The 26,019-nt window shown below is 41.5% G+C and overlaps 1 protein-coding gene across 4 annotated transcripts in view; it reads left to right on the top strand.

Annotated features, from left to right (window-relative positions):
* The window catches only part of mphosph9 (M-phase phosphoprotein 9), a 41,823-nt gene extending 16,805 nt beyond the window's left edge, over window positions 1–25,018 (top strand). The window contains exons 4-25 of one of the 4 annotated variants that reach the window (XM_080046660.1): window positions 57–146; window positions 1,167–1,693; window positions 2,264–2,411; window positions 3,296–3,368; window positions 4,537–4,640; window positions 4,888–4,992; window positions 5,331–5,579; window positions 6,220–6,446; window positions 6,990–7,139; window positions 7,853–7,940; window positions 8,964–9,179; window positions 11,193–11,240; window positions 12,038–12,102; window positions 14,326–14,430; window positions 15,214–15,438; window positions 16,388–16,563; window positions 17,661–17,909; window positions 18,708–18,828; window positions 19,438–19,517; window positions 20,534–20,739; window positions 22,462–22,530; window positions 23,419–25,018. In XM_080046660.1, the coding sequence (XP_079902786.1) occupies window positions 57–146; window positions 1,167–1,693; window positions 2,264–2,411; window positions 3,296–3,368; window positions 4,537–4,640; window positions 4,888–4,992; window positions 5,331–5,579; window positions 6,220–6,446; window positions 6,990–7,139; window positions 7,853–7,940; window positions 8,964–9,179; window positions 11,193–11,240; window positions 12,038–12,102; window positions 14,326–14,430; window positions 15,214–15,438; window positions 16,388–16,563; window positions 17,661–17,909; window positions 18,708–18,828; window positions 19,438–19,517; window positions 20,534–20,739; window positions 22,462–22,530; window positions 23,419–23,520 (3,423 nt within the window). In that variant the 3' untranslated portion in view covers window positions 23,521–25,018. Of the gene's footprint in view, window positions 1–56; window positions 147–1,166; window positions 1,694–2,260; window positions 2,412–3,295; window positions 3,369–4,536; window positions 4,641–4,887; window positions 4,993–5,330; window positions 5,580–6,219; window positions 6,447–6,989; window positions 7,140–7,852; window positions 7,941–8,963; window positions 9,180–11,192; window positions 11,241–12,037; window positions 12,103–14,325; window positions 14,431–15,213; window positions 15,439–16,387; window positions 16,564–17,660; window positions 17,910–18,707; window positions 18,829–19,437; window positions 19,518–20,533; window positions 20,740–22,461; window positions 22,531–23,418 lie in introns of all 4 variants that reach the window. The other 3 variants (XM_080046661.1, XM_080046662.1, XM_080046659.1) reach the window with 3 other exon arrangements.
* The last annotated feature ends 1,001 nt before the right edge of the window (window positions 25,019–26,019 follow it).

Genomic DNA, 26,019 nt, shown 5'->3' with positions numbered 1-26,019 from the left:
ATTCCAGAGTAAAACTAATGAAGGATGTTTTTATTTGCTTTTTTTCTCTGCATCAGGGCCGATGGCTGCATCTGTTTCAGCTGGTGGAGAAGCAATACCAAGAGCAGATACTCGCCCAGCAAGAACAATACCAGTGCCAAATACAGGTGAGTCTGCTTGTCGCATTAAATCAAATCAGTTTTATATTTATATATATATATATTTATATATTTATATATATATATTTAAGTAAGTAAGTAAGTAAAGTTTATTTATATAGCGCCTCTCGCAGACCAGGGTCACAAAGCGCTTCACATTAAAAAACACAATAAAATACAATAAAACGACACATATACAGAGTCTGTTACAAAGAAGAGTTTCCTAAGAACGTACAATATAATACTATACAATATAATACAGAGTACATAGACATGGATTTGTATAGCTCAATATCACAAATAGACATTTGCCTCAGTGGGCTTCACATTCCATACAGTATGACACCCTCTGCCCTTAGACCCTTAGCTCGGCTGAGAAAAAACTAAAAAAATACTTTATCGGGATTAAAAAAAAATAGAGAAATCTCAGGGAGAGTTGACAGTGTAAGGGATCCCTCTCCCAGGACGGACATCCTGCAATAGATGTCATAAGGATGCATGTGCCAGGTCAAAATATTAAAGGTGCACTATGCAGTTTCAGAGGAGGGGGATTTATTTACATTCACAGAGCCTGCCGTTAGTTTACAAAACATATTCACTCTACATGCACTTCTTAGTATTGAATTATTCTATCATCATCAATCAAAACAAAATGATTTTGAGAAACCTGAAAACCAAACGTAAGACTAGAATATGTTTGTTAACCAACAACGGTGAAACAGTAACTTTTAAGCTAGCTTTCTAATATTTTCACTTCTCTTGACATGACACACCCAAAGTTACATAGTGCACCTTTAAAAATGATGCTTCCAACCTGGATTCCTCCATAAGCCCTGCCTGCTCAATGTGCAAAATGTAATATTAATATTTGTAATTCTCCGCTCAGGAGGATAATTCAGATTATTGGCAGAGGTGATTTTACACCAATGAGGACATATTTATGAATGAGGATATTGATTTTAGCTAATAAATTACTTAAAATGTTACACAGTGTCCCTTAAATGTGCTTATTTTTCCATTTTTCCCCAGTTGATTCAGGATGAGATCAAGGCTCTGGTTCAGATCCAGAACCGGCCGTCCAGCATCCAGCCAAACACAGAATTCTCCCCGACGTCTGCGACCAAAACTTCCCCCAACTCAAAGGACTATAACATCTTCCCTCTGCTGTCCACTGACTGTACAATCCCCAAACATATTCCCTGTGACAATGACAGCCTTGCAGCCCCAGTCCGTACCCTCTTCAGCTCCCCTTCACCCCCCTTACAAAGGTCCTCAAATCAGTGTGAGGAGCGGGCTACTACGGGCCTTAGTAGCGGCTATGGGACCATGTCTGCTTGGGCCACCGGTTTGGAAACTACGGTGTCTCCCGGGGAAGATGGCGACGGTGGTGGTGAGTGTGGTCAAACGAGGGACAAACTTCATTGGTCCCCGGACTTCCAGGAAGTGACAGAGACGACCGTGATTGGCTCTCAGCAGCAGGATCTATCCAATGGGAGGACGAACCCTGTCGGAGGGGAGGAGCCTAATGCAACCGTCCACCAGCAGAAAATCCAGAGGTATTGTCTGAGTTGTTTACAAGACGATTTAAAGCTATTGCACGTAACTTTTTCATATCACTGAATGTCAGTTATATTCAAGCCATTCCCAAACGAGTTGACACAAATTAAAAGTGATTTTATTTTGCTAGAGGTACCATTGACCTGCTTGTTTGACAGTAAGGTATTGCAATACATTACAATGTTAAGTTACTTTATTAGTCAATGGTTACATTGAAATGTGTCTTTCTGCATATCCCTTCTCAAGTATTCAACTTCAGAGGGGGTCAGAGCGCAGGGTCAGCCATAGTACAGCGCCCCTGGAGCAGTTTGGGGTTAAGTGTCTTGCTCAAGGACACAATGGTAGAGATGGTGGGCACCGTAGATTTAATAGCAGCCACCACTAGTGTAACAACAAACACCCTCCTGTCCGGTGCCGGGGATCGAACCAGCGACCTCATGGTTACTGGTCGGCCACCTTTCCTCTAGGGCTAGGCCATCCTACGACCCACATGTTTAAGTTTATATAATGAAAACTGGATAACGATATTGTTAGTGATATTTCCACTGACCCTTTCCTTGTGTCAGCAGCAGCAGCCAGTCCCTGACGTCCTGGGCCCAGAGGCAGAAGCTCAGAACCAAGAAGAGCAAAACAGGACCCACTGCGTCCCAGTCTCCCGAGGGCCTGGAGCCTCCAGACAGACACGTCCCCGCCCAGAGCATAGACTCACTGGACCAGGTACTCGTTACTCAAAGGGCTGTCACAATTTCTATTCATATTTTTCATTAACTTTTCTAATGTCTATTCTATACTTGATGTATTTTTAGATATTTTTTTTTTGGGCATTTTTATGCTTTATTTGATGCAGTGCAGAGAGACAGAGGTGAAATGGGGCAGAGAGGGGAGTGACATGCAGAGAACGACCGCGGGTGGGAATCGAACCCGGGTCTGCTGCTGGGCCCGGCCCGGGAGGGGGACGCCTTACCAACTGAGCTAAAGGCGCCCCCATACTTGATGTGTTTTAATCTTGATGTATTTCATGACCCTGTAAAGCACTTTGAATGGGCCTTGTGTCTGAATTGTGCTATAGAAATAAACTTGCCTTGCCTTGCTCGAGAAAAAGTTTTTTTTAAATTCATTATAAGTATAAAGTGAGGGATATTGTGTCAAGGAAGCCCATCAAATACATTTATGTAACATGCATAAAACCAATGATCGTAGAGTAGACTACAACGTCATTGCCATTTGTGCTAAAATAATAATAAACGACGAATCGTGACCTTAAAATGTAATTCAGATATGTAGATATGGAGAATGGTGACACCCTTATGAAGTGTAAACAGCTTCGCCTTTAGGACGGAGATTTTACAGTGATGTGAAAAAATAGTGTTTATCTCTCGCCTGCATCTGTAGTGTTGTGTGTGTTTATAATGTGTCTGGCTGTGGTTGTCCTGATTAAATTCCCTCTATTTATTGTTTGTGTGTGTGTGTGTGTGTGTGTGTATGCGTGCGTGTGTGCGTGTGTGCGTGTGTGTGTGTGTGTGTGCGTGTGTGCGCGTGTGTGTGTGTCTGTGTGTGTTGAGTGAGTGATAACTAATCCATTGGTGTGTATTGTGTTTCAGCAGCGAGCGGCCGGGCCTTGTTCCAGCTCTCTGTCTCTACGGAGGAGCGACAGTCTCATGTCTGTGGCATCAGGTAACAACTCACTCACTCACAATGAACACAGAATATAACAGTGTTTATGAAAGACAAAGCCATACTACACTTACCTTATAATACTTAAACCTGCAGTGTGTAGAATTTTGGGTTTTATTTCCTAGCAGATTTTGTAGAAAATAATTATAATATCCATAAATTCGTTTAATTTAGTACATAATAGCTGAATTTTTTTTTTAGAATTATTATTATTTTCCATAGAAACGGTCTCATATATGTCCATATTTCTCCATACTTTGGACCAAGACCTTGTCACCGCCATTTTGGAAGTGTCATAGTTGGAATGTCATCAGGTGCATTGTTTGAAATTTAGAATTGTTCTTGTCCTTGAAGGCCCCTGTAGCTTCTGTTATTATTCAAAAGGGGTGGGGTTACCCAGGGAGCGTTGCATTCTAGAACTTTCTAGAACTTACTTGATGATGTCATATTACACACTGCACCTTTAAAACAATTAATAAATAAGATCCTGAGGGACCAACGATAAACTAACAAATAAAACATAACTTGAAAAGGGTAGGTGCAATAAGCAAGTAGTGCTTCCACCTACATACAACTTTTCGATCAGTACTATTGATAAGAAATGTCAATGTATAGATCAAGATGACAATTTTTTTTTTTTTTTTACTCATGTATGTAATGTTGTGAATGTGATCAAACTAAACTAAACTACCACATGTAGTGAGGCATTCTGAGTAGTACAAAGAAATTGGGCGACGTGCCTTAAAATATAAACAATTCACTCACTCACAATAAACACTGAACAGGACCCTATGCTGCTTAGTCTAAAGAAATCACATACTCTTACGTACACACATATTGTTATAAAATAAACAATACAGGATCTAACAGTGATTATGAAACCCTACTGCAGTTACCACAAATCGCAGTAAGATGGCGCTGTTGTACCAAAACATTTCAAAAAATATATTATCGTATATTATTTTTTACACCAACTTTGATGGGTGTCACCTGAAAACTTTGTAAATGCAGAACTGAACTCACTCAACAATATGTCCTGTCCCATAGTTTATTTAGACCATATTCTCCCCCTCTCACAGATTATCTGATGTGCTAGTCATGCATTAAAAGTCTGGTAGAATACTTGTGAGTTGATTGTTGGTATTTGTCTTTTCTATACCCATATTAGGCCTGACGTATTGGCGTATGACTGAGAGTGAGCTGTATCACCCGTTACCAGACAGCTTTGACAGCGGCGCCTTTCTGCTACTGCAAGAGGCTTCGGACAGTTTGGTGAGTAACTGCAGAAGTTGTATTTGATATGTCCAAAAATAATTTGGAATGTACGACAAACATGTTATCAAGGCATTAGAACGGACAGTTGAGACTATTTTATGCAGCTGTGTGGATTCCAGATTCACTTCCTGCTTTTTACGTTACTGGTAAACTTTCTGTGCACCTTTTTATGTTTGAGGAAAACTGTACATATTTAAAAAAATAAATAATTGCCAAACATCTCCTCGACATGTCTCCGTTTCAGGAGCCTCAGCTGTCTCTCAAAGAGATCTATCGGAACAAGCAGAGAACTGACGGCAAACGCTCAGACTGGGAAGGGTCTGTTACCACCAGTCCGTCATCACCACAGGTACGTCACAATAGCGTGATAACTTTTTGCCCATAATTTGTATTACATTTTTGGTAAAAAGATATTACGTTATTGGTTCAGAAATGTCATATTGTTATTAGCAACTTACTACATTGTAGTCTTTTATTACGTTATAAACTGAAAAATCAGTGCTCCCGTGGTGAAGTGGGTAGTGTGGAAAAAAAAAAAAAAAAAAATCACTTTTTCAGTCGTGTGTTTGTGTTCCCTAGAAAAAAATCAAAAAATAAAATATTTAAAAAAAAAAAAATTTTAAAGAAAAATTATTATTATTACATTACCGTCTGCTACAACCCTTAACACTTACTCTGTGCTTTTAGATGTTGACGTTGGACCCAAACGCATCAAACCATCGCCAGTCAGATCGGACGTCCGGCTTCACGTCTCCCTCTCACTTCAGCAGCCCGTCGTTTGCCTCCCAGCCCGGGCTCCACACCAGAGTTATGACCCCCTGTGTGACCCCCTCTGTGACCCCAGACAGCATGGTGGAGGGCCAACACAACCACGGAGACACTGACTGCATCTCTGATACCTCCAGTGTTTCAGCCACCGGACCCCTGCCTCCTAAGGTGAAAATCTCATGGGGGAAAAAAACGCAATTAAAGCTATAGTGCGTAACTTTTTTCATACAAATTTTTTGTCGCCTAAATGAGTTGACACAAAGTTGACCGAGCCTATCAGCTGCTCCACCAAACTTGCTCGATCACTGAAGGCTTAACCTCATGTAAATGTGTTGCCGACGGTATTCTTGTAATTACTCAGAATTCCTCATAGGGCCGACAGAAGTTACGCACTATAGCTTTAAACAAAGATTGCAGCAACGTTATCGGCTATGCAAAAATAGAGCAGCCTAGTGAAAATAGCAGCAAATATCTGAAATGTCTAAAGTAAAGAGTTATGGAGGAAAGTGGACATTTGTTTGTATTGTTCAGAACTGTATTTTGGGCGGCTGTGGCGAAGCGGGTAGGGCGGTCGGCCACTGGAGTGCAGGGTCGGTGGTTCGATCCCCCGTCTCCCCGCAACATGTCGAAGTGTCCCTGGGCAAAGAGACATTGAACCCCAAAATTGCTCCTGATAGTTAGCAATTTGGTGTGTGTGATTGGGTGAATGTGTACAAAACAATGTAAAGCGCTTTGAGTCTGTGAAAAACCAGGGAAAAGCGCTTTATAAGTGGAGTCCATTTACCATTTACCATATTTCCCCTCCCAGGTTCAGACCCAGCAGTCCGGCTCCTTCACATCCACCCAGCAGCACAGAGCCAGCGTCCCGTTAGCCAGTGAGGAGGAGGGGAGCCACACACACACCAGCACCATGAAAACCCTCAAGCCCCTCAAACCCCTCAAACCTGCCTCTGTCCCGGGCTCTGATCTGAGGTCTGCAGACGGCCCAACCACTGAGAGAGCCGCTTCACTGGAGGATCCTGTTGTTCTTTCTCTGTGAGTGGGACAGGCCTAGCAGCTATTAGCTTACAGTGTTTGTTTGTCACTTGGGACGCTTGAATAAAAATAATTTACGAAGTTGTCAACCATAACACAAGGAAGGGGAAAAGTATTTAAAAAAAATCCTAAACATAAAATATAAAGATGAGATAAAATCGTAAATAAAATATTTCTGTAACTATGCATTGCTGCGGTAGTGTTTGTGTTCTGTTTGCACAACATCTGGGGGGAGGGAAATACAATTTAAAAAAATAAAAAAAATAAAAATAAGAATTATTTTTTTTTAACACTTTGTATGTTGTGTACAGGGCTTATCCCATCTGGCAAAAAAAAATTATTCTACAAACTAACAGTTCCATCCATTCATTCTTTCTCTGTCTCTCTGTCTCCCTCTCTCTCTCTCTTTGTCTCTCTCTCTCTCTGTCTCTCTCCCTCCCCCCCTCTCTCTCTCTTCCCCCTCTCTCTCTCTCCCCCCCTCTCTTCCCCCTCTCTCTCTCTCTCCCTCCCCCCCTCTCTCTCCCCCCTCTCTCTCTCTCTCAGTCTGCGTCAGAACCTGCGTGAGAAGCATTCCCGCCACGTGGCCGATCTGAAAGCGTATTACGAGTCAGAGGTCCAGACGCTCCGAGACAAACTGAATCTCAGAGATCTGCCCCGGGACCTGGAGTGGAGCAACCACGCCCTCGCTAAGAGGTGCCTCTCGCTGTGCTCTTGCTGTGGATTTTTTGTTAACAGTATATTGATAGGGGGCGCCCTTAGCTCAGTTGGTAGGGCGTGTTCCCCCCCCCGTGGGCCTCGGCCAGCAGCGGACCCGGGTTCGATTCCAGCCCGCGGTCGTTCTCTGCATGTCACTCCCCTCTCTGCCCCATTTCACCTCTGTCTCTACACTATCAATAAAAAGCATAAAAATGCCAAAAAAAAGAAAAGAAAAAAAAACAGTATATTGATAGTTTGACACAAAAGTCTACTTCCCTGCTTTATCTGGAGCTTTCCACAGCAGCTAAGGCCATGTCCACACATACTCGGATATTTAAAAAAAACACACGGCAACCCAAAAAACAAGTGGAAACTCTGACATAATCATGCCAGGCCGATGATGTGTCACGTCATACACCACAGAAGAACATAGAAGCACATTGAGTGGTTACGAAAATACTCGTGTACATGTAGACATGCCGTAACAGTCGGCCTATGCGAATTTTCACCCCATTTTAGTAGCATGACATTAAACTTCACTTTGGTACCATTTATCTATGTTGAGGGAAGAAAAACCTCATTCATTATATTATAATAGTGATTTCATAATGATAGAACGTCGGTTCCGTATGGGTGAAGTATTCCTTTAACTTTGGTACCATTTATTTATGTTTCCTGACTCTGTGATATTGTTATGTGTGCTTCCCCAGGTGTAAGCAGCTGGACAAAGCTCTGGCTGAGGCCAAGAGTCGTATCAAAGAACTGGAGGCAACGAACAGCTCGCTGGAGGAAAAACTGGTATAATTCCTAGAAGTATTTTAATTTTTTTTAAATTGGTGGGTTGTCTAAATAAAGCAACAGCTCTTATTTTTAAAGTGATGAAAGTACACTGTTAACTGTCCCTTGTCATCGTCTATTAAAAGAAGAACCCTACACAATGATGCTTCGTAATGACAAATAAATAGTTAAAGGCCTACTTCACCGGTTGGAATATGAAGGTGTATTGAACTCGGAGATCCTATGAAGTATAAATGTGCAAAAAAAATTGAAATCGGATCATCCTAGCCTGAGAAAAGGCAGAAAGAGTGTTTTATGGTCTCACTGTCTAACCCTACATTTCTCTTTCTGTGACATCACAGTGAGACCATAAAACACTCTTTCTGCCTTTTCTCAGGCTAGGATGATCCGATTTAAACATTTTTTGCACATTTATACTTCATAGGATCTCCGAGTTCAATACACCTTCATATTCCAACCGGTGAAGTAGGTCTTTAACAATTTAAAATCTCCGTTTAACTGACACTTAAATACACAAAATAAAATCAAAGGTTCATGTATTCCTTCACATTTGACTAACTTTTTAAATATATTAATCATATACATTACATTGATATTAAAGGTGCAGTGAGTAATATGACATCATCAAGAAAGTTCTACAAAGTTCTAGAATGCAACACTCCCTGGGTAACCCCAACCCTTTTGAATAATAACAGAAGCTACAGTGGCCTTCAAGGACAAGAACAATTCAAAATTTTAAACAATGCACCTGATGACATTCCAACTATGACACTTTCAAGATGGCGGCACTAGGCCTTGGTCCAAAATATGCAGAAATATGGACATATATGAGACCCTTTCTAAGGGAAAAAAAATTATAATTTTTTTTTCAGCTATTATGCACTAAATGAAATGTACTTGTGGATATTATAATTACTTTCTACAAAATCTGCTAGGAAATAAAACCCAAAATTCTACACACTGCAGGTTTAAACCATTACCTCATTCCTTAATCTGAACCCTGATGTGTTTTTCTGTTGCTAGGCAGAATGGCCGGAGCGCTACGCCGTAGCCGGAGCGACTGTGAAGACCTTACAGCAGCGCCTAGAGGAAAGCAAACGATCGGGCAAAGAGAAGGACGCCACGGTCACACGTCTAAGGACCCACGTCCGCCAGCTGGAGGAGACGGTTCAGAACGCCTGCACCGAGGCAGAGGACAAGGAGGCGCACAGGGAGAGAGAGTACAAGATGCTGCAGGACGTGAGTTTAGAAGAAAATATATATATTTGAACCTTTATTTATACAGGTAAATCCTATTGAGACCGGAGACTCTTTTTCGAGGGAGACCTGTTCCCATTCCCACATTACCATTCTCACACACACACACACACACATTCATACACCGATAGCAGGCTAACTATTGGGAGCAATTTAGGGTTCAGTGTCTTGCTCACTTGGACATGTGGCGGGGAGACGGGGGATCGAACCACCAACCCTGTAGTTGAGGGTCGACCGTCCTACACACTTCGCCAGAACCGCCCTAAAAAGTCTGACAGAGGAGAAGATTATTACATTAAAGGGGGGGGGGGGGGGGGGGGGGTCAGTGATTCTGGAGAACGCTTGTTGTCAAATTCACTTTTGGCCAAAAATCAGTGAATATCTCCTCACGATCCGCTGTCTGTCCATACTGTTTGTGTGCCGTGTTGATAATACCCAGCCTAGGCTCTGTAAACTGGTATGTAAACAAAGGGTTTGTAAACATTAAAGAGGGCCCACCATAGCTAGCAACATACCAGTTTACATACAGTACATTGTGGTTTTTTCTTACCTCATGTTACCAAAATGGACTAGCTTTTTTTGTGCACTTTTTCGTAGGTGAGACATTTTGAAACCCCGGGTAAAACTAACATTAGATTTTATTACATGTCTCACAAACAAATAAATAAATAAAGGAGAATGAAGCAGAAAACAGGGACTGCAGTATATTAAGAGAACGACAGACTTTTAGCAACCGGAATAGAACAACAGCTTAGGACATGTTGTGCATTTTTTTTAAGCCTCTATAAACCTGACCTAAATAAGAAAAATCAATCTACGTCTGACTCTTTTTCAGATGCTTAGTAACATTCAACTCACTCCCCAAATGACATACACAGAATGACTTTGTGGATTTGGGTTTTACAAGAGCTTTAAAGTAGAGAAAAAGGAAATAGAAAAAGCACTAAATAAAAGCACAAATATCGGATCGGTGCGTCCTCACTCCACGTTACATAACTCTCTCTGTGGACGCTGTGGTTTGTTCTAAGTGGTAGGAGGGCCGACCAGTAACCATGAGGTCTCTGGTTCCTCCTCCCAGTAACCATGAGGTCTCTGGTTCCTCCCAGCAACCATGAGGTCTCTGGTTCCTCCTCCCAGTAACCATGAGGTATCTGGTTCCTCCTCCCAGTAACCATGAGGCCTCTGGTTCCTCCTCCCAGTAACCATGAGGTATCTGGTTCCTCCTCCCAGTAACCATGAGGTATCTGGTTCCTCCTCCCAGTAACCATGAGGTCTCTGGTTCCTCCCAGTAACCATGAGGTCTCTGGTTCCTCCTCCCAGTAACCATGAGGTCTCTGGTTCCTCCTCCCAGTAACCATGAGGTATCTGGTTCCTCCTCCCAGTAACCATGAGGTCTCTGGTTCCTCCCAGTAACCATGAGGTCTCTGGTTCCTCCTCCCAGTAACCATGAGGTCTCTGGTTCCTCCTCCCAGTAACCATGAGGTCTCTGGTTCCTTCTCCCAGTAACCATGAGGCCTCTGGTTCCTCCTCCCAGTAAACATGAGGTCTCTGGTTCCTCCTCCCAGTAACCATGAGGTCTCTGGTTCCTCCTTCCAGTAACCATGAGGTCTCTGGTTCCTCCTCCCAGTAACCATGAGGTCTCTGGTTCCTCCCAGTAACCACGAGGTCTCTGGTTCCTCCCAGTAACCACGAGGTCTCTGGTTCCTCCTCCCAGTAACCATGAGGTCTCTGGTTGGATCCCCGCCACCAGACAGGAGGGTGTTAGTAGTAAAACTTGTAGTGGCTGGAATTACATCTACGGTGCCCGCCATCTCTACCATTGTGTCCTTGAGCAAGACACTTAACCCCAAAACTGCTCCAGGGGCGCTGTACTATGGCTGACCCTGCGCTCTGACCCCCTCTGGAGTGTGGGAACTTGAGAAGTGATAAAAGACAAACTTCCATGTAGCCATTGATAAAGTAACTGAACTTTCTTCTGATGTTTTCTCTCCTCAGCTGCTGGGAGAGTACGATGCTCTGGTGAAGGAGCACGAGGGAACCAAGGTAACGGACGTTTGAATATCTGAAACTTTATTGATCATTTCAACTAGGACAAACACAATCAGTTTGTTTTATGTAAAATAGAATGCCTTTTATTGTCATTTTATCATTAAAGATACAACAACATTCTACTCCTGTAAGGGGGCCGCCACCAGTATAAAACACACATTCTCCACAGATTCATTCATACATTCTACACAAACAATAATCAATAATAAACAATAAATAAATGTAAAAAAAATACTGCATTGAGAAAAAATTATTGCACATGTATTGTAATAGTCATCCCCTAAAAAAGGAAAAAGTTCAACTTGTACATTTGAGTCCATTCAGAATGCTCATTGCTGTATGGAAAAGGCTGGGTGTGAGTCTGTTAGTCCCTGTCTTCCTTTAAACCTGCAGTGTGTAGAATTTTGGGTTTTATTTCCTAGCAGATTTTGTTGAAAGTAATTATAATATCCATAAGTACATTTAATTTAGTGCATAATAGCTGACATTTTTTTTTTTTATTATTATTTTTTCCCTTAGAAAGGGTCTCGTATATGTCCATATTTCTGCATATTTTGGACCAAGGCCTAGTGCCGCCATCTTGAAAGTGTCATAGTTGGAATGTCATCAGGTGCATTGTTTAAAATTTAGAATTGTTCTTGTCCTTGAAGGCCACTGTAGCTTCTGTTATTATTCTAAAGGGGTGGGGTTACCCAGGGACCGTTGCATTCTAGAACTTTGTAGAACTTTCTTGATGATGTCATATTACACACTGCACCTTTAACTAATGACATTTATTTTTATTTTTACAGAACAATCTAGTGTCAACGGAGAACAAACTCGTCGATGCCAACGATCACATATCCGACCTGAAGAGGTGAGTGGCTGTACCGTTTAACACAACACTAACTGGCTATAAGGTTTAGGTGTTATTTGAGTTTTATGTCCAGGGTATCAACTCTTGCAAACTCTCTTTTCCAGTTGTTGGTATTCTCTTAAATCGGTGTATGAGTGTGTGTGAATGTGTGTGTAAGAAATGTAAAGCGCTTTGGGGCTGAGAAAATTGGCTAAAAAGCGCTATATAAGTCAAGTCCATTTACCATTTAAATATCAAAGCAGCCATGAAAAAAAAACCTTTATTCTATTCTATAGCTTAACAACATAAACTCAGTCCTGTGTAGAATAATTCGTATATTTAAGTAGAAAATTCAAAAGAAAAAAAGGAAATACACAAAGAAAAGAAAAAAGATTAATAGTCAACAGTGTCCTTTTGAGATCTGACATTCCAGCTGTAGCGCAGTTATTAGCTTAAGTTATTAGCTTAAGTTATTAGCTTATTAGTTTACTAGCCTTGTCAAACAGAGTGACATCATCATTGAGCGACTAGCAGTTTTGTAAAAGAGCTGCAGTGGAGGTTTGGTAGAGACAGCAGGCGGATCAAGTGTAGACAGTTAATCTATATGAAGCTAATGACGGTCTCAGTTAAAAATACACAGTAGCATTATCGGACGCTACGATCAAACTTTTCACTTTGCAGTTTCAGCCACGACCCAAGAAATAGGCAGCGCACGCACAGACTAGGTGTTGATGAAGTCTTGTGGAGTCAGACAGATAGCAAAGTAAGCTCGCTCGCAAATCATCAATAAGTGGCGACATCAGAGGACTAAGGCACTGGAAGACTTTATCAGGGCTACGGGCAAACAGCCAGGGGAAGGAAAGTAAGATGAAGAGGTCCCATAAGCGGCCCTTTTTTAAAATGAAGTTACTACAGTGAACAAGCCTCAAGCCAACTTTGAAATCCTAAGAACAAATGAAAAGGGACAGGTGGAGCTTCGACAGCATTTTTAGCCAGACGTACACTGATGCTTAAAGGTGCATGACGCATACTGTACATTTGGAAAAGCTTAGAGACATTGAGACCTATTTATTTAGTCAGAAAGACACTTCAAATGGAAAAAAAATGGTGGCAAATGTGAAAATAAATTTGGTGGTAAAACACAGCCTAGGCTCTGTAAATAGGCATTTTCCTAGCTACGGTGGGCCACTTTTAGTTTACGCACCAGCTTAAAGTGCCTAGATTTCTTTCAGCGCACACACACAGTACAGACAGGTAGCGGATCGTGAGAAGATATTCACTGATTTTGACAACAAGCGTTCTCCAGAATCACTGACTGCAACCTTTTAAATGCAATAAGATCTATCTATCCAACCGAGACGCAAATTAGAGCCTCATCATGACAGCGCAGAGGATTTATATTCCACAGTGTTGAGATGAAGGTCGGCGCTGGGTCATATTTCTCCTCCGTGTGGACAGAAATGTTTTCTCTGGGGATCATTGAATTACGAGAACATTAAATAAAGATTAACTCAGAATGCTCGGAGCTCACAGATCCAGGTTGTTTTTCTAGACCTGAGAAATATCCACACAACCTTCTATAGCGGACTAAACTGGACCTATAATGTGCTGCAAAGAAGAGCATTGCTTAATGTTATTGATAAGAAAAATAATAATATATTTACTGATATTTATATAGCGAATCAGAGAAATTCAAAATGGAAATAAACAAATAAAACGTATAAATAGATGATTATAGACCATGAAAATCCTAAAAAATTAGAATATCATGGAAAAAGAAATCTGTAATTTCATTTGAAAAGTAAAACTTTCACATTTTTTAAACATTTGAAGCATTTTTTAGTTTAAATTTTGATGATTACAGCTCATGAAAATCAAAAATCTACTGAATAAAAAAAAAAGGACCAACCATTTAGAAAAAACGATTTATATCTTTAATCTTTAAATCTCTTGCCTCTCTCTCTGTGTGTGTGTGTCTCTCTCTCTCTCTCTGTGTGTGTGTCTCTCTCTCTCTCTCTCTCTGTGTGTCTCTCTCTCGCTCTGTGTGTGTCTCCCTCTCTCTCTCTCCCTCTCTCTCTCTCTCTGTCTCTCCCTCTCTCTCTCTCCCTCTCTCTCTCTCTCTCCCTCTCTCTCCCTCTCTCTCTCTCTCTCTCTCTCTCTCTCTCTCTCTCTCTCTCTCTCTCTCTCTCTCTCTCTCTCTCTCTCTCTCTCTCTCTCTGTCTCTCCCTCTCTGTCCCCCTTTAGAGTAATCTCTAAACTGGAGTCCCAGGTGAAGCAGTTGGAGCATGAGAACCAGGCCAGAGCTCGATACACCAACAACCACAGCAACACACTCCCCTCTGGGGCCGGGTAAGCTCCTACATGTACCCATAATCTCTTATCTCTTTTTGGTCCGACCGTGGCTCAGGTGGTAGAGCGGGTCGGCCAATGATCGAAGGGTTGGTGGTTCGATCCCCGCCCTGCCACCTGTGTCATGGTTGTTGTGTCCTTGGGCAAGACACTTCACCCACCTTGCACCTACATTCACCGATATCTCTAATATGTCTGTCTTGCATACCTGCACAAGATGTCGGAGGCTGATTATATGATTGAAGCTGTTTAGTGTTTGCAGCAACTGATGCACGCAAGATCCTTAAATTAAATTTAAAATTAGAATCTATCTAACTTACAAACACGAACACCAAAAACATGTCTTGTTCTGAACCAAACACAGACGATACTAAGATATGATAATAAAAAAACTCTGGACAATATTGATTTTTTTTTAACATTGTCCATAGTCTTTACCATCATCATTTTGGTAATATAACGATTAACGCTGATAAGTGGATAATAGTAAAAAAAAAATGTACCGTTGTTTCGACGCAACCTTTCAAGTAATAACAAACTATTGACACTGAATAAAACTTACTGGGGGCGCCTTTAGCTCAGTTAGGTAAGGCGTCCCCTCCATGGGCCTCGGCCAGCAGCGGACCCGGGTTCGATTCCAGCCCGCGGTCTATCTCTGCATGTCACTCCCCTCTCTGCCTCATTTCAACTCTGTCTCTACACTGTCAATAAAGCATAAAAATGCTCAAAAAAATATCTTAAAAAAAAAAACTTACTAACTGATTGATTTGACCATGTCCCCAGGCTTTACCACCACCCCGACCTGCTGCTTTCCCCCAGTAAAGGCCAGACGCAGCCTGACGTCACACGCAGGCAGAGGTCTCCCTGTCCGTCTGAACAGATAAACGGCAGGAGAGCCCCGTTCGCTCAAACCAACCAACAGAGTCTCCACAAGAAATCACAGTATCCGCCTAACGACCAATCATCTGGGACCGGGAGCTCTGTGGACACATCTGGCGGCAGCTGGAGGTACCTTTTTCTTATACTTGGTGTGAATATTTTTCTGAATCAAAAGTTAGTGATGTAATAACTTGTTGGTGAAGGTAATGTATTTTTTTTGTTTCATTTATTTATTGGGTTTAACAACAAGAACACAAACAAAGAACAAACAACTGTCTCCGGGCTTGATTGAAATCACACAAAAAACAATAAACTTTCTCATAAAAATGCGCACAAATAGATATGAAAAAAGAAATAAAAATAAAAACTGTTTAAAGAAAAAAGAAAAAAAAAGAGAGGGGGGGAGGGGGGCTGTGTTTTAGCCAAAAGCGAGTTGACTTTTATTTTGAAGCTGGTAAGAACAGGAAGTTAGCGCTTGAAGGTAATGTATTTATTTGTGACTGTGTAAGATTAACAATGGTTATATGACGCTAGTGAAACGGATAGGCTACAGATTTGATTTGATTTAGTGCTGTTCAGAAGACACTGTTGGCTGTTCTGGTCTGCCTGCCGTTAATTGTTCCCGGGAAAAGTTGGACCCGTGCAAATGCATTAATAATATTTAAAAATAGTATTGTCTTCGCTGATCTCGTTTGCTGTATCAGGTCATAAACATTTAAAAGTTCCTTACATTTGGGGCGCTCCAGTGGCGTAGTGGATAGAGCGCGTACCATATTGGCTCCGGCCTTCGTTGCAGTGGTCACGGGTTCAAATCCGACCCTTGGACCTTTACTGCAGGTCATCCCCCACCCCCCTCTCTCTCTCTCTCTCTCTCTCTCTCTGTCTCCCCATTTCAACTCTGTACTGTCTAATAAAGCTTGAAAATGCCAAAAAATAATCTTTAAAAAAAAAAAAAAAAAAGTTCCTTACATTTAAAACAAAACACTTGTAATTCTGTACTGTGCTCACCTCTTTGTCCCTAATATATAATAAAACAATTAAAAAAGTTCATTTCGATTTTCTTTCACCCTTCCTGCAGATGTGCGTCTCCCCCGGAGTGTGAGCAGTCTCTGGCTCAGAGCGCCGGCCAGCGGGACGTCCCGCGTAGAGACGCTTCTGTTGCCATGACGCCCATGATGCGGGCGCTGATAGAACTGGAAGAGACCAGATCTACACAGAGCCGGGCCCCCTGTAAGAGCAGACCAAAGAAACATAGTATGACTCACACTCACTAACCCCTAACCCTACTAAACACTCACACACCCCTAACCCTACTAAACACTCACACACCCCTTACCCTAACCTTATCACCTTTAACACTCCTCTGTCATCTTGTCTTCCCTCACACTTTTTTTTGAGCGTTTGCTAAGTTAAGTTAAGTTAAGTTAAGTTAAGTTAAGTTAAGTTAAGTTAAGTTAAGTTAAGTTAAGTCTTTATTTGTCAATCAGCACACACATGGAATGAAAGTCACGCACATGGCAATCGAAATTACATTCCACTCACCCCTCCTTCATAATGAACTAACTCTAAGGAGTTCACATAATAACATTTGAATCAGTTTGAACAGTGCACCGCGACCGTAACCATTAATCATTTGCCAATTAAACACCCTTTTTACTTTTATCTTTGTTTGAAATTAGGTAAAAACAGCAAATACTCACACATCATTCTTCATACTATATGTAATGTACCTGCTGTATGAAGGGGTAACCATGGTATACTGTATGTTATGTACCTGCTGTATGAAGGGGTAACCATGGTATACTGTATATAATGTATTGTCTCCCTGTAGAGGGGGGTAACCATGGTATACTGTATATAATGTATTGTCTCTCTGTAGGGGGGGTAACCATGGTATACTGTATATAATGTATTGTCTCTCTGTAGGGGGGGTAACCATGGTATACTGTATATAATGTATTGTCTCTCTGTAGGGGGGGTAACCATGGTATACTGTATATAATGTATTGTCTCTCTGTAGGGGGGGTAACCATGGTATACTGTATATAATGTATTGTCTCTCTGTAGGGGGGGTAACCATGGTATACTGTATATAATGTATTGTCTCTCTGTAGGGGGGGTAACCATGGTATACTGTATATAATGTATTGTCTCCCTGTAGAGGGGGGTAACCATGGTATACTGTATATAATGTATTGTCTCTCTGTAGGGGGGGTAACCATGGTATACTGTATATAATGTATTGTCTCTCTGTAGGGGGGGTAACCATGGTATACTGTATATAATGTATTGTCTCCCTGTAGAGGGGGGTAACCATGGTATACTGTATATAATGTATTGTCTCTCTGTAGGGGGGGGTAACCAGCGGACCACCGTCGGCTTCGTGGAGCGCAGACACAAAGAGTCGATCCAGGAGCGAGCGGTTGGTCTCCACGACGACAGGGAACCAATCAAAGCCAGACGTTCGCCTCGCGGAGGGAAGAGCCAGAGTGGGGGGGCGGCCGCTCTGCTCCGAGCCCAGAGAAGCCTCTCTCCGGACGGGCACAGGTCCTCCTCACTGCCCCCTCCGCTACAGAGGACCATGCCCCCTACCACACCACGTAAGTACTGCCAGGGGGTACTTTAAGTTTTGATACTTAAAGCTATAGTGCGTAACTTCTGTCGCCCCCATGAGGAATTATGAGGAATTACAACAACACTGTCGGTGCATCTACATGAGGTAAAGCCTTCGGTGATCGCGCATGGATTTTATACCTTCTGCTGTACGTCCAGGTTTTTTTCTTAGCAGTACAATCAACAACTGAAACATTTCTTGGGCTCTTCTTGGGGATTTTTCTGAGCTCCTGCACCAGTGTCAGCCTGCGACACCAGTTTGTAAACGCTGCCATACTGAGAAATACAGAGAGAGTTTTGTGAAGCTGATAGGCTTGATCAACTTTGTGTCAACTCGTTTGGCGATGGCTTAAATGTAACCGACATTCATTAATATGAAAAACGTACCCACTATAGCTTTAATCTTTAAACAAAATCAAGACAATTAAATCTTTCTAATTTTAACTAGAAACTCTCTGGAGGATTTAAGTTTTTAATTAGTGTTGTGTTGGTGTATTTAAAGTTGTAATTAACATTGTGCTGTTTGGGGGTGCTCTGGTGGTGTAGTGGATAGAGCGCGTACCATATCGGCTCCCGCCTTCGTTGCAGTGGTCGCGGGTTCAAATCCGACCCGTGGACCTTTACTGCAGGTCATCCCCCTCCATCTCTCTCTCTCTCTCTCTCTCTCTCTCTCTCTCTCTCTCTCTCTCTGTCTCCCCATTTCAACTCTGTACTGTCTAATAAAGCTTGAAAATGCCCCCCCCCAAAAAAATTAAAACAACATTGTGCTGTTCTCTTCCTTCCAGCAAAGAGAGAGACGCTGCTCCGGCCTGTGTCAGCTAAGTCCAGTCCTAAACGCTGTCCCAGTGAGAACTACTCCACCGCCTTCGGACGGCCCATGCCCCGAGAGGAACACATGCACAAGAGGTCAGTGACACACACATGTTGTTATAAAGAGGCTGAGGCCCAACAACACTTTAGACTTCACCATATGTTGTTACCATATGATTGATTATGACCCATTGTAGCAGACGGCGTGCAACACTGAATTATTTTCGTGGGAACGCTGCCGGATGAAATGTACTGTAGCAGCAGGTGTTGTTATCCTTCACACTTTAGGCCTTTTGTTTACTCTGCAAAGCGGCTCACACAAGCTATCATCATTTATAAGAAGCGTGAACTGAAATACAAACGGCTTATTGGTGATGCAGTGTCAGTGAGACAAAACGTTATTCACAATCTCCGTCCAATACACCCCAAAAAATTGCTGATTTTAAATGACCACTTTGGCTCTCGCTATTCTATGTTGCGATGGATAAAATATTTATTTTTTATTATTTTATTACTAGTTTTACAGATCTGTAGAATGCAAATAACCTGGACAAAAAGGGGGGACACAAATGTGTGAGAATAATATGAAAATAGAATTGAAGGTCCGAAAAAAATAAAAAAATTAATACGAATATATATATAAAATAGAGTTCTATTATGTGATAAAATGAACTTTAAATACATCTTATTGTCTGTTTTCTTTAGGTTTGAAGGAGAAGTTGACCCCAGACGTCTCAGCAGCAGCAGTCCAAGGAAGAGACTCCAGTTCACGTCAGCGGAAGATGGTAATAACGTATTCAAGATGTTTTAAGATGGTTTCTAATAGTGAATTTAACTGAAGGAACCTAAATACTTTTCAAACCAGTTCTGATCTTTTCTCATGGTGTGATTTTAATTAATTTTACATATCCTGTATTTCTGCAACCAACCAGTCAGTGCGTTTCCATGGCACAACTAGATTGGATTATCACATATATCGAACAAGACACTCGAACGGACCGTGTCACTTGTCTGAGTATACATGGCCTTTCAGAAATCGGATAAATGTCCGATGCATGGCTGTCTCCACTATGCTAGGTGGCGCTGTAGCCCTTTCAACCATGCTTTCAACAAGTGGTTTTAGAGCCACGTCCGGTTCTCTTCCGTCAATAACCCATGGTGTATCACGCGCAGGCACACAAGCACAGAACGAGAAGTCCGATATGCGATATCCGATCCCTGTATACATGCAGAGAGAAAGCCGACAATGAACGAATTATCTAGGTGTTCTTATCCGACTTCTCTTGTCCGTTATTGTGCCGATTTGTGTCCGAAGTAGATCGGATAAAGGTGTTTACATGCAGTTTAAAAGTCCTGTTGAGGTCTTATTCGTTTAGTTATCCGATTATGAGTCTGCATGTAAACGCACTGACTGACTATGATATGTGTGTTAATGTCTATTGAAGGTTTATTGTGTTTATTTATTTTCAATATTCTGTTTGTTTGTCAGATGGATTATTTTGTGTATTGTGTTGGCCTCGGTTCAAGCGGAAGTTCTAAAGTTTGCTTCACGATAAAAGAACGTGTATAAATAAATTCAAATGATATATTCTTTAAACAGTGCTTCCGTTAGTTGTGTCTATGTACCTTAGACAGGGGCGTAACAATAACTAACACCAGTCTCCATATCTTTCCTTTAGTATTCCAGCCCCCAGACCCCCCCCCCCCCCCAAAACCCCTCACCCCCTTGACGGATAATGACTAAGTAAAAAAAAAAAATACCAATAACTAACACTAGTCTCCATATCTGTCCCTCCTTTAGACTTCCAGCATCCAGACCCCTCGTCCCTCACCCCTCTCCCCCCAGACGGAGCCTCCCCGTTGGGCTGTGAGGACCAGAGCGGGAGGGGGTCCGACCGGAGCCCACTGGAGTCATGTGACCCTCCCTCTCCGTCGCTCGGGGAAACGCTCTACTCACTGGCCGAGGCAGAGAGACTGTTTGACGAGCTCACGCAGGAGAAAGTGCAGGTCAGTGTTTTTATCATATCAGCACACACACACACACACACACACACACACACACACACACACACACACACACACACACACACACACACACACACACACACACACACACACACACATTATAAAGCATGAATAATGAGAATAATGCATTTTTTTAAGACCTGTAAATAGTATTTTGTGATTTATGAAATGGGATAAAAAAGGCTGTAACTAAAATCTGTTCTGTTAAACGTTGGACACTAAAGAATTTAACTCTGTCTTTATCCAACATCTAGATTTTAGTTTTTTAAATTTAAATGTTTGGTTAGATAGTGCCATATTTGCAGTTATTTATTCAAACATTTCTGAAATAATCGTTTTAAAGCTGGGGTGGAGAATTTGGGGAGAAAATAGCAGTTGGCATAGAGATTCGAATCCAAATACCTCAACCGCTCCACTTGTTCTCTTTGGTCCCTCCCCTATGGTCCCTCCCTGACACGCTCTACACCAACAACGTCGTGCCAAAGTGAATCGACAGTCCCAACAGCCAATAAGAACAGAGAATCAGAGCCTCGCTCTGATTGGTCAAAGTGTCAGCTCATGTTAACTTTGACCAATCAGAAATCATATACCCCAGCTTTAATGTCAGTAATCAACTGGCAAAGTTGCACGATGAATATCTATAAGTTAAAAGTATCACCCTATCACCTGCAGTCTCACCTTAATACTTAAACCACATTCTACTCATCAGACACTAGACACACTTTTAAATATAACTTAGTATATTAAAATAGTGATATTAGTCCTTTTACTACAGTACATTTATTTTATTTATACAGGTAAATCCCATTGAGGCCGGAGACTCTTTTTTCAAGGGAGACCTGTTCCCATTCACACACACATAGCAGCAGGCTAACTATCTACATTCACACGAGGCAAGCTGGGTGAAGTGTCTTGCCCAAGGACACAACAACCATGACACAAGTGGCCGGGCGGGGATCGAACCGCCAACCCTTCGATCGTAGGCCGACCCGTTCTACCACCTGAGCCACAGTGGCCCTGAATGATGTGACTAGTGTGTCCTCTGTTTAAAGGGCTTAGTGCAGCTGACTCACTAATCCCCACCTGACCTCTGATGTAACATGGAAGCAGCCATTGTTTCAGTGCCACTGTCAAATTATACTTCTATTTTTAGGAAGTTTGTCCCCACACACACACACACACACACACACACACACACACAGACACACAGACATGCACGCACACACACACACACACTATGTCCCGGTCATTTTAGGACGTCCTCCTGTGAAACACAAACCATTTCCCGTCCGAATAAACTTAAGTGTTTCAGTCAGTTGTTATGTGCAGCTCGATTCATCAATGAAATTATTTGTGTTAATAAATGTGTGCGTGTGTGTGTGTGTGTGTGTGTGTGTGTGTGTGTGTGTGTGTGTGCGTGCCTGCCTGCCTGCCTGTCTGTCTGTCTATCTGTCTGTCTGTCTGTGTGTGTGTGTGCCTGTCTGTCTGTCTGTCTGTCTGTCTGTCTGTCTGTGTGTGTGTGTGTGTGTGCGTGTCTGTCTGTGTCTGTCTGTCTGTCTGTCTGTCTGTCTGTCTGTCTGTCTGTCTGTCTGTCTGTCTGTCTGTCTGTCTGTCTGTGTGTGTGTGTGTGTGTGCGTGTCTGTCTGTGTCTGTCTGTCTGTCTGTCTGTCTGTCTGTCTGTCTGTCTGTCTGTCTGTGTTGCAGGTTGAAGCAGCTCTGAGCCGGATGCCTGGTGCAGGAGGCAGGGTCTCGCTACAGACCCGGTTAGATGAGGTGAGACACCAATTGTCCATGTATCTTTATCTTTCTTTCTTTCTTTCTTTCTTTCTTTATTTCTTTCTTTCTTTCTTTCTTTCTTTCTTTCTTTCTTTCTTTCTTTCTTTCTTTCTTTCCTTCTTTCTTTCTTTCTTTCCTTCTTTCTTTCTTTCTTTCTTTCTTTCTTTCTTTCTTTCTTTCTTTCTTTCTTTCTTTCTTTCTTTCTTTCTTTCTTTCTTTCTTTCTTTCTTTCTTTCTTTCTTTCTTTCTTTCTTTCTTTCTTTCCTTCTTTCTTTCTTTCTTTCTTTCTTTCTTTCTTTTTTCAAGCAAAAACCCAAACCTTTTCACCCTTTCAGCTTCTCTGATTTGACGACTTGCTGTTTTTCTTTGTAAACTATCTGTAAATAAACTCAATTTGTTTTTTTAATATTGGATTTTAATGCTTCTTCAATTCTATATTTATATTTTATGGAATATCCTTATGTTTTTCTTTAATAGCTTTAGTTGATGATTTTCAATATGCATTATCTGACCAATGTACTGATGCCTTTCACCATCAACCATGCCACGTTCAAAGTCACTTAAACCCCCTTTCTTCCCCATTCTGATGCTCGTTTTGACTTCAGTACATTGTCTTGACCACGTCTAAATGCCTAAGTGCATTACATTGCTGCTATGTGATTGGCTGATTAGCTTTTTATTTTTATAAACCATTGAACAGGTGTACCTAATAAAGTGGCCGGTGAGTGTATATATATTTTAGGCTCTGCGGTCCTTGAACATTTTTTTATTTTTATTTTGAAAGTGTTAGAAAAGTGCTTGAATTTTATTTTGAAAAAGCCTGTACCAACCTTGAATTATCACCATTGTCCTCTTGTATTAATCTGTCTTGTATTGATTCCGCAGGTCGCCTTAGAAAACCGTTTGGAGACCTTGAACCGAGAGCTGGGATCCATCCGCATGACTCTGAAGAGATTCCACATCCTTCGCTCCTCTGCCAACATATAGCAACGTGTCTGTCTGTTTAAACTTCTCACAGTCAGTTAGCGGAGCGGCCGAGTGCTACAGTCTTTCAATTTGTGATACAAGCGTGAAAATTGGCATGAGCATGAGTCTCCATGGGTTACTATAGAAGAAAATTGTCCGATAAAATAAATAAAGTTTAATGAAAAAAACCCAATACATTTCTATGAGAAATTTTCAAATTCACAATTAATTCAAATGTCTCTGACATTTTTCTTGTCAAGTGTCACCATGGAGACTCATGCTCATGCCAATTTTCACGCTTGTATCATCAACTGAAAGATTCTGGCGATAATAAGCACTTAGCCGCGCCGCTAAGTGTAGAAGCTACAACTTTTAACAGTGTCTTGGTTTTTATATACACTTCACTTGACTGTCTCAGTGTGTGTGCCATACGTCCATCTATCTGTACAGCATCCTTTTGATGAACCTATTATACTCAAATATTCAGGGATATTTTTATAAATGTATATGAAAGATATTGACATTTTTTTGGAGTATATATTTTTCAAAAGTACTGCACAGATTTGTAAAAAAGTCGTTTACTTTTCTAGTCGACAGAAGAAGAAGAAGTATTAAAAAAACGATATTGTTTTGACTCGCCGTATTCAGCTGTGGGATTTTTAAAACGTGTAAATGATTAAAAAACAGACTTTCCAGCAAATACATCCAACTCTAGGGAAATATCACTGCCATTTTTATTGTTTTCTTCCATGTCAAATGACTTGAAATGTATTCATTTAATGTTTTTTTATGTCAAATGTCTATTTTTGGTGCATTTTTACATGGTTCTGACCGTTTAAAGTAGGTTTTTTCTGTTTTGTTTTGGGCCAAATTGATGGAACTTGAAGGAAGTATTGTTTACTTGTTTACTTGAATGAAAATTGCCTTTTTTTCCACTTTTGTTTACATTCCATTATACTGCCTGACTGTCACTTTGCTTTGTGTTGCTCATTTTGCTTTGCAGGACTGTAACCCTCCAGATTAGAACCACTTGTAAATTCCAAACCAGCACACACACACACACACACACACACACACACACACACACACACACACACACACACACACACACACACACACACACACACACACACACACACACACACACACACACACACACACACACACTCACTCACTTCTCCTCTCTCTCTCTCTCACTCACACTCACTCTCTCACTCACTCACTCACTGACTCACTGACTTACTCACACTCACTCACTCACTCACACACACACACATACACACACACACACACACACACACACACACACTCACTCACCCACTCTCTCACACACACACACACACACACACACACTTACTCACTCTCTCACACACACACATTTCACACACATTCCTCCTCGAGCGACGCTTCTGCATGGAGTTTCTTGCACACCCACCTTTCTTTGCCATGCAGTTTTTTCCATGGAATTTCACTGGAACTATAATATTGTTGTTGCACAATAAACTAAGCTTTTTTTTCATAACAAGAAGTACGGCTCCTCTGTAGCATTGTTTTTATGACTATAATTGCCAGCAAATGAAAAGATGAATTGCATAGAGAGAGAGAGAGAGAGATGGAGAGAGAGAGATGGATAGAGAGACAGAGAGAGAGAGATGGGGGAGAGAGAGATGGATAGACTAATAATTGACTATTCTCACAGTGAAATGATTCTGGAGGATTCCTCAGACCCATAAAAACTATAAAAGTGAAAAGTGTTCTCAACTGTAGCATGCTTATGTAAGAAAAGCTGTCTTTGATGGAAATATAAAATACTTTTATACATTTTATGTGATTAAATACTGTCAGTTTGATGTATTCAATGTGCTTTAAAAGTGTTCTATTTGCATTTTAGACACACACACACACACACACACACACACACACACACACACACACACTCCTTTGCCAATTTGTAAGAAACACCATCAAACTTTTCATTTTTTATTACAAATCATTTTAACACGAGACAACACCAAGAGTAAAACATTTTTATTTTTATTCTGTTTTTATGAATTCAGTTTATTGCCTTAATATCAGTCAAACGTGTTGAAGTTGTTCAATGTAATTTAATGTTATGTTGGTGGGCCTATATGTTATTGCAACCTCTTGAAATTCCTGCCTCTCCTATATTTAATAATCCTGGAAAAGCTGCTGTCCACTGAAATCAATGGGGGATCTGAACTAGTAAAATAAGTAAACTGTCTTTATACATGTAGGCCTACTTCTTCCACTCTAGATAGTCCTACTGTCAATGCGTCTTCCTCCCCTGATCACGTCAAACTATTATAAAATATCGATTTTCTAGCGGCTGTATGCGGATGTTTACCGCTAGGGGGCGCCTGTTCTCCTTTGTTGCCCCCATAGGATAAGCAGGAGGATGTCCTGTCTGTCTCCGTAACCTGGATGTTTCACCGGCTACCAGCCACATACCACACACCACACAGCGAGGCTCGGACACCGGAGAGCACGGAGGTATCGTAG

The sequence above is a fragment of the Ammodytes marinus genome, assembly GCF_949987685.1.
Source record: "Ammodytes marinus genome assembly, chromosome: 18".
NCBI lineage: Eukaryota > Metazoa > Chordata > Actinopteri > Uranoscopiformes > Ammodytidae > Ammodytes > Ammodytes marinus.
The sequence above is the reverse complement of the archived record's forward strand: the minus strand, read 5'-3'. Positions and strand labels throughout refer to the sequence as shown.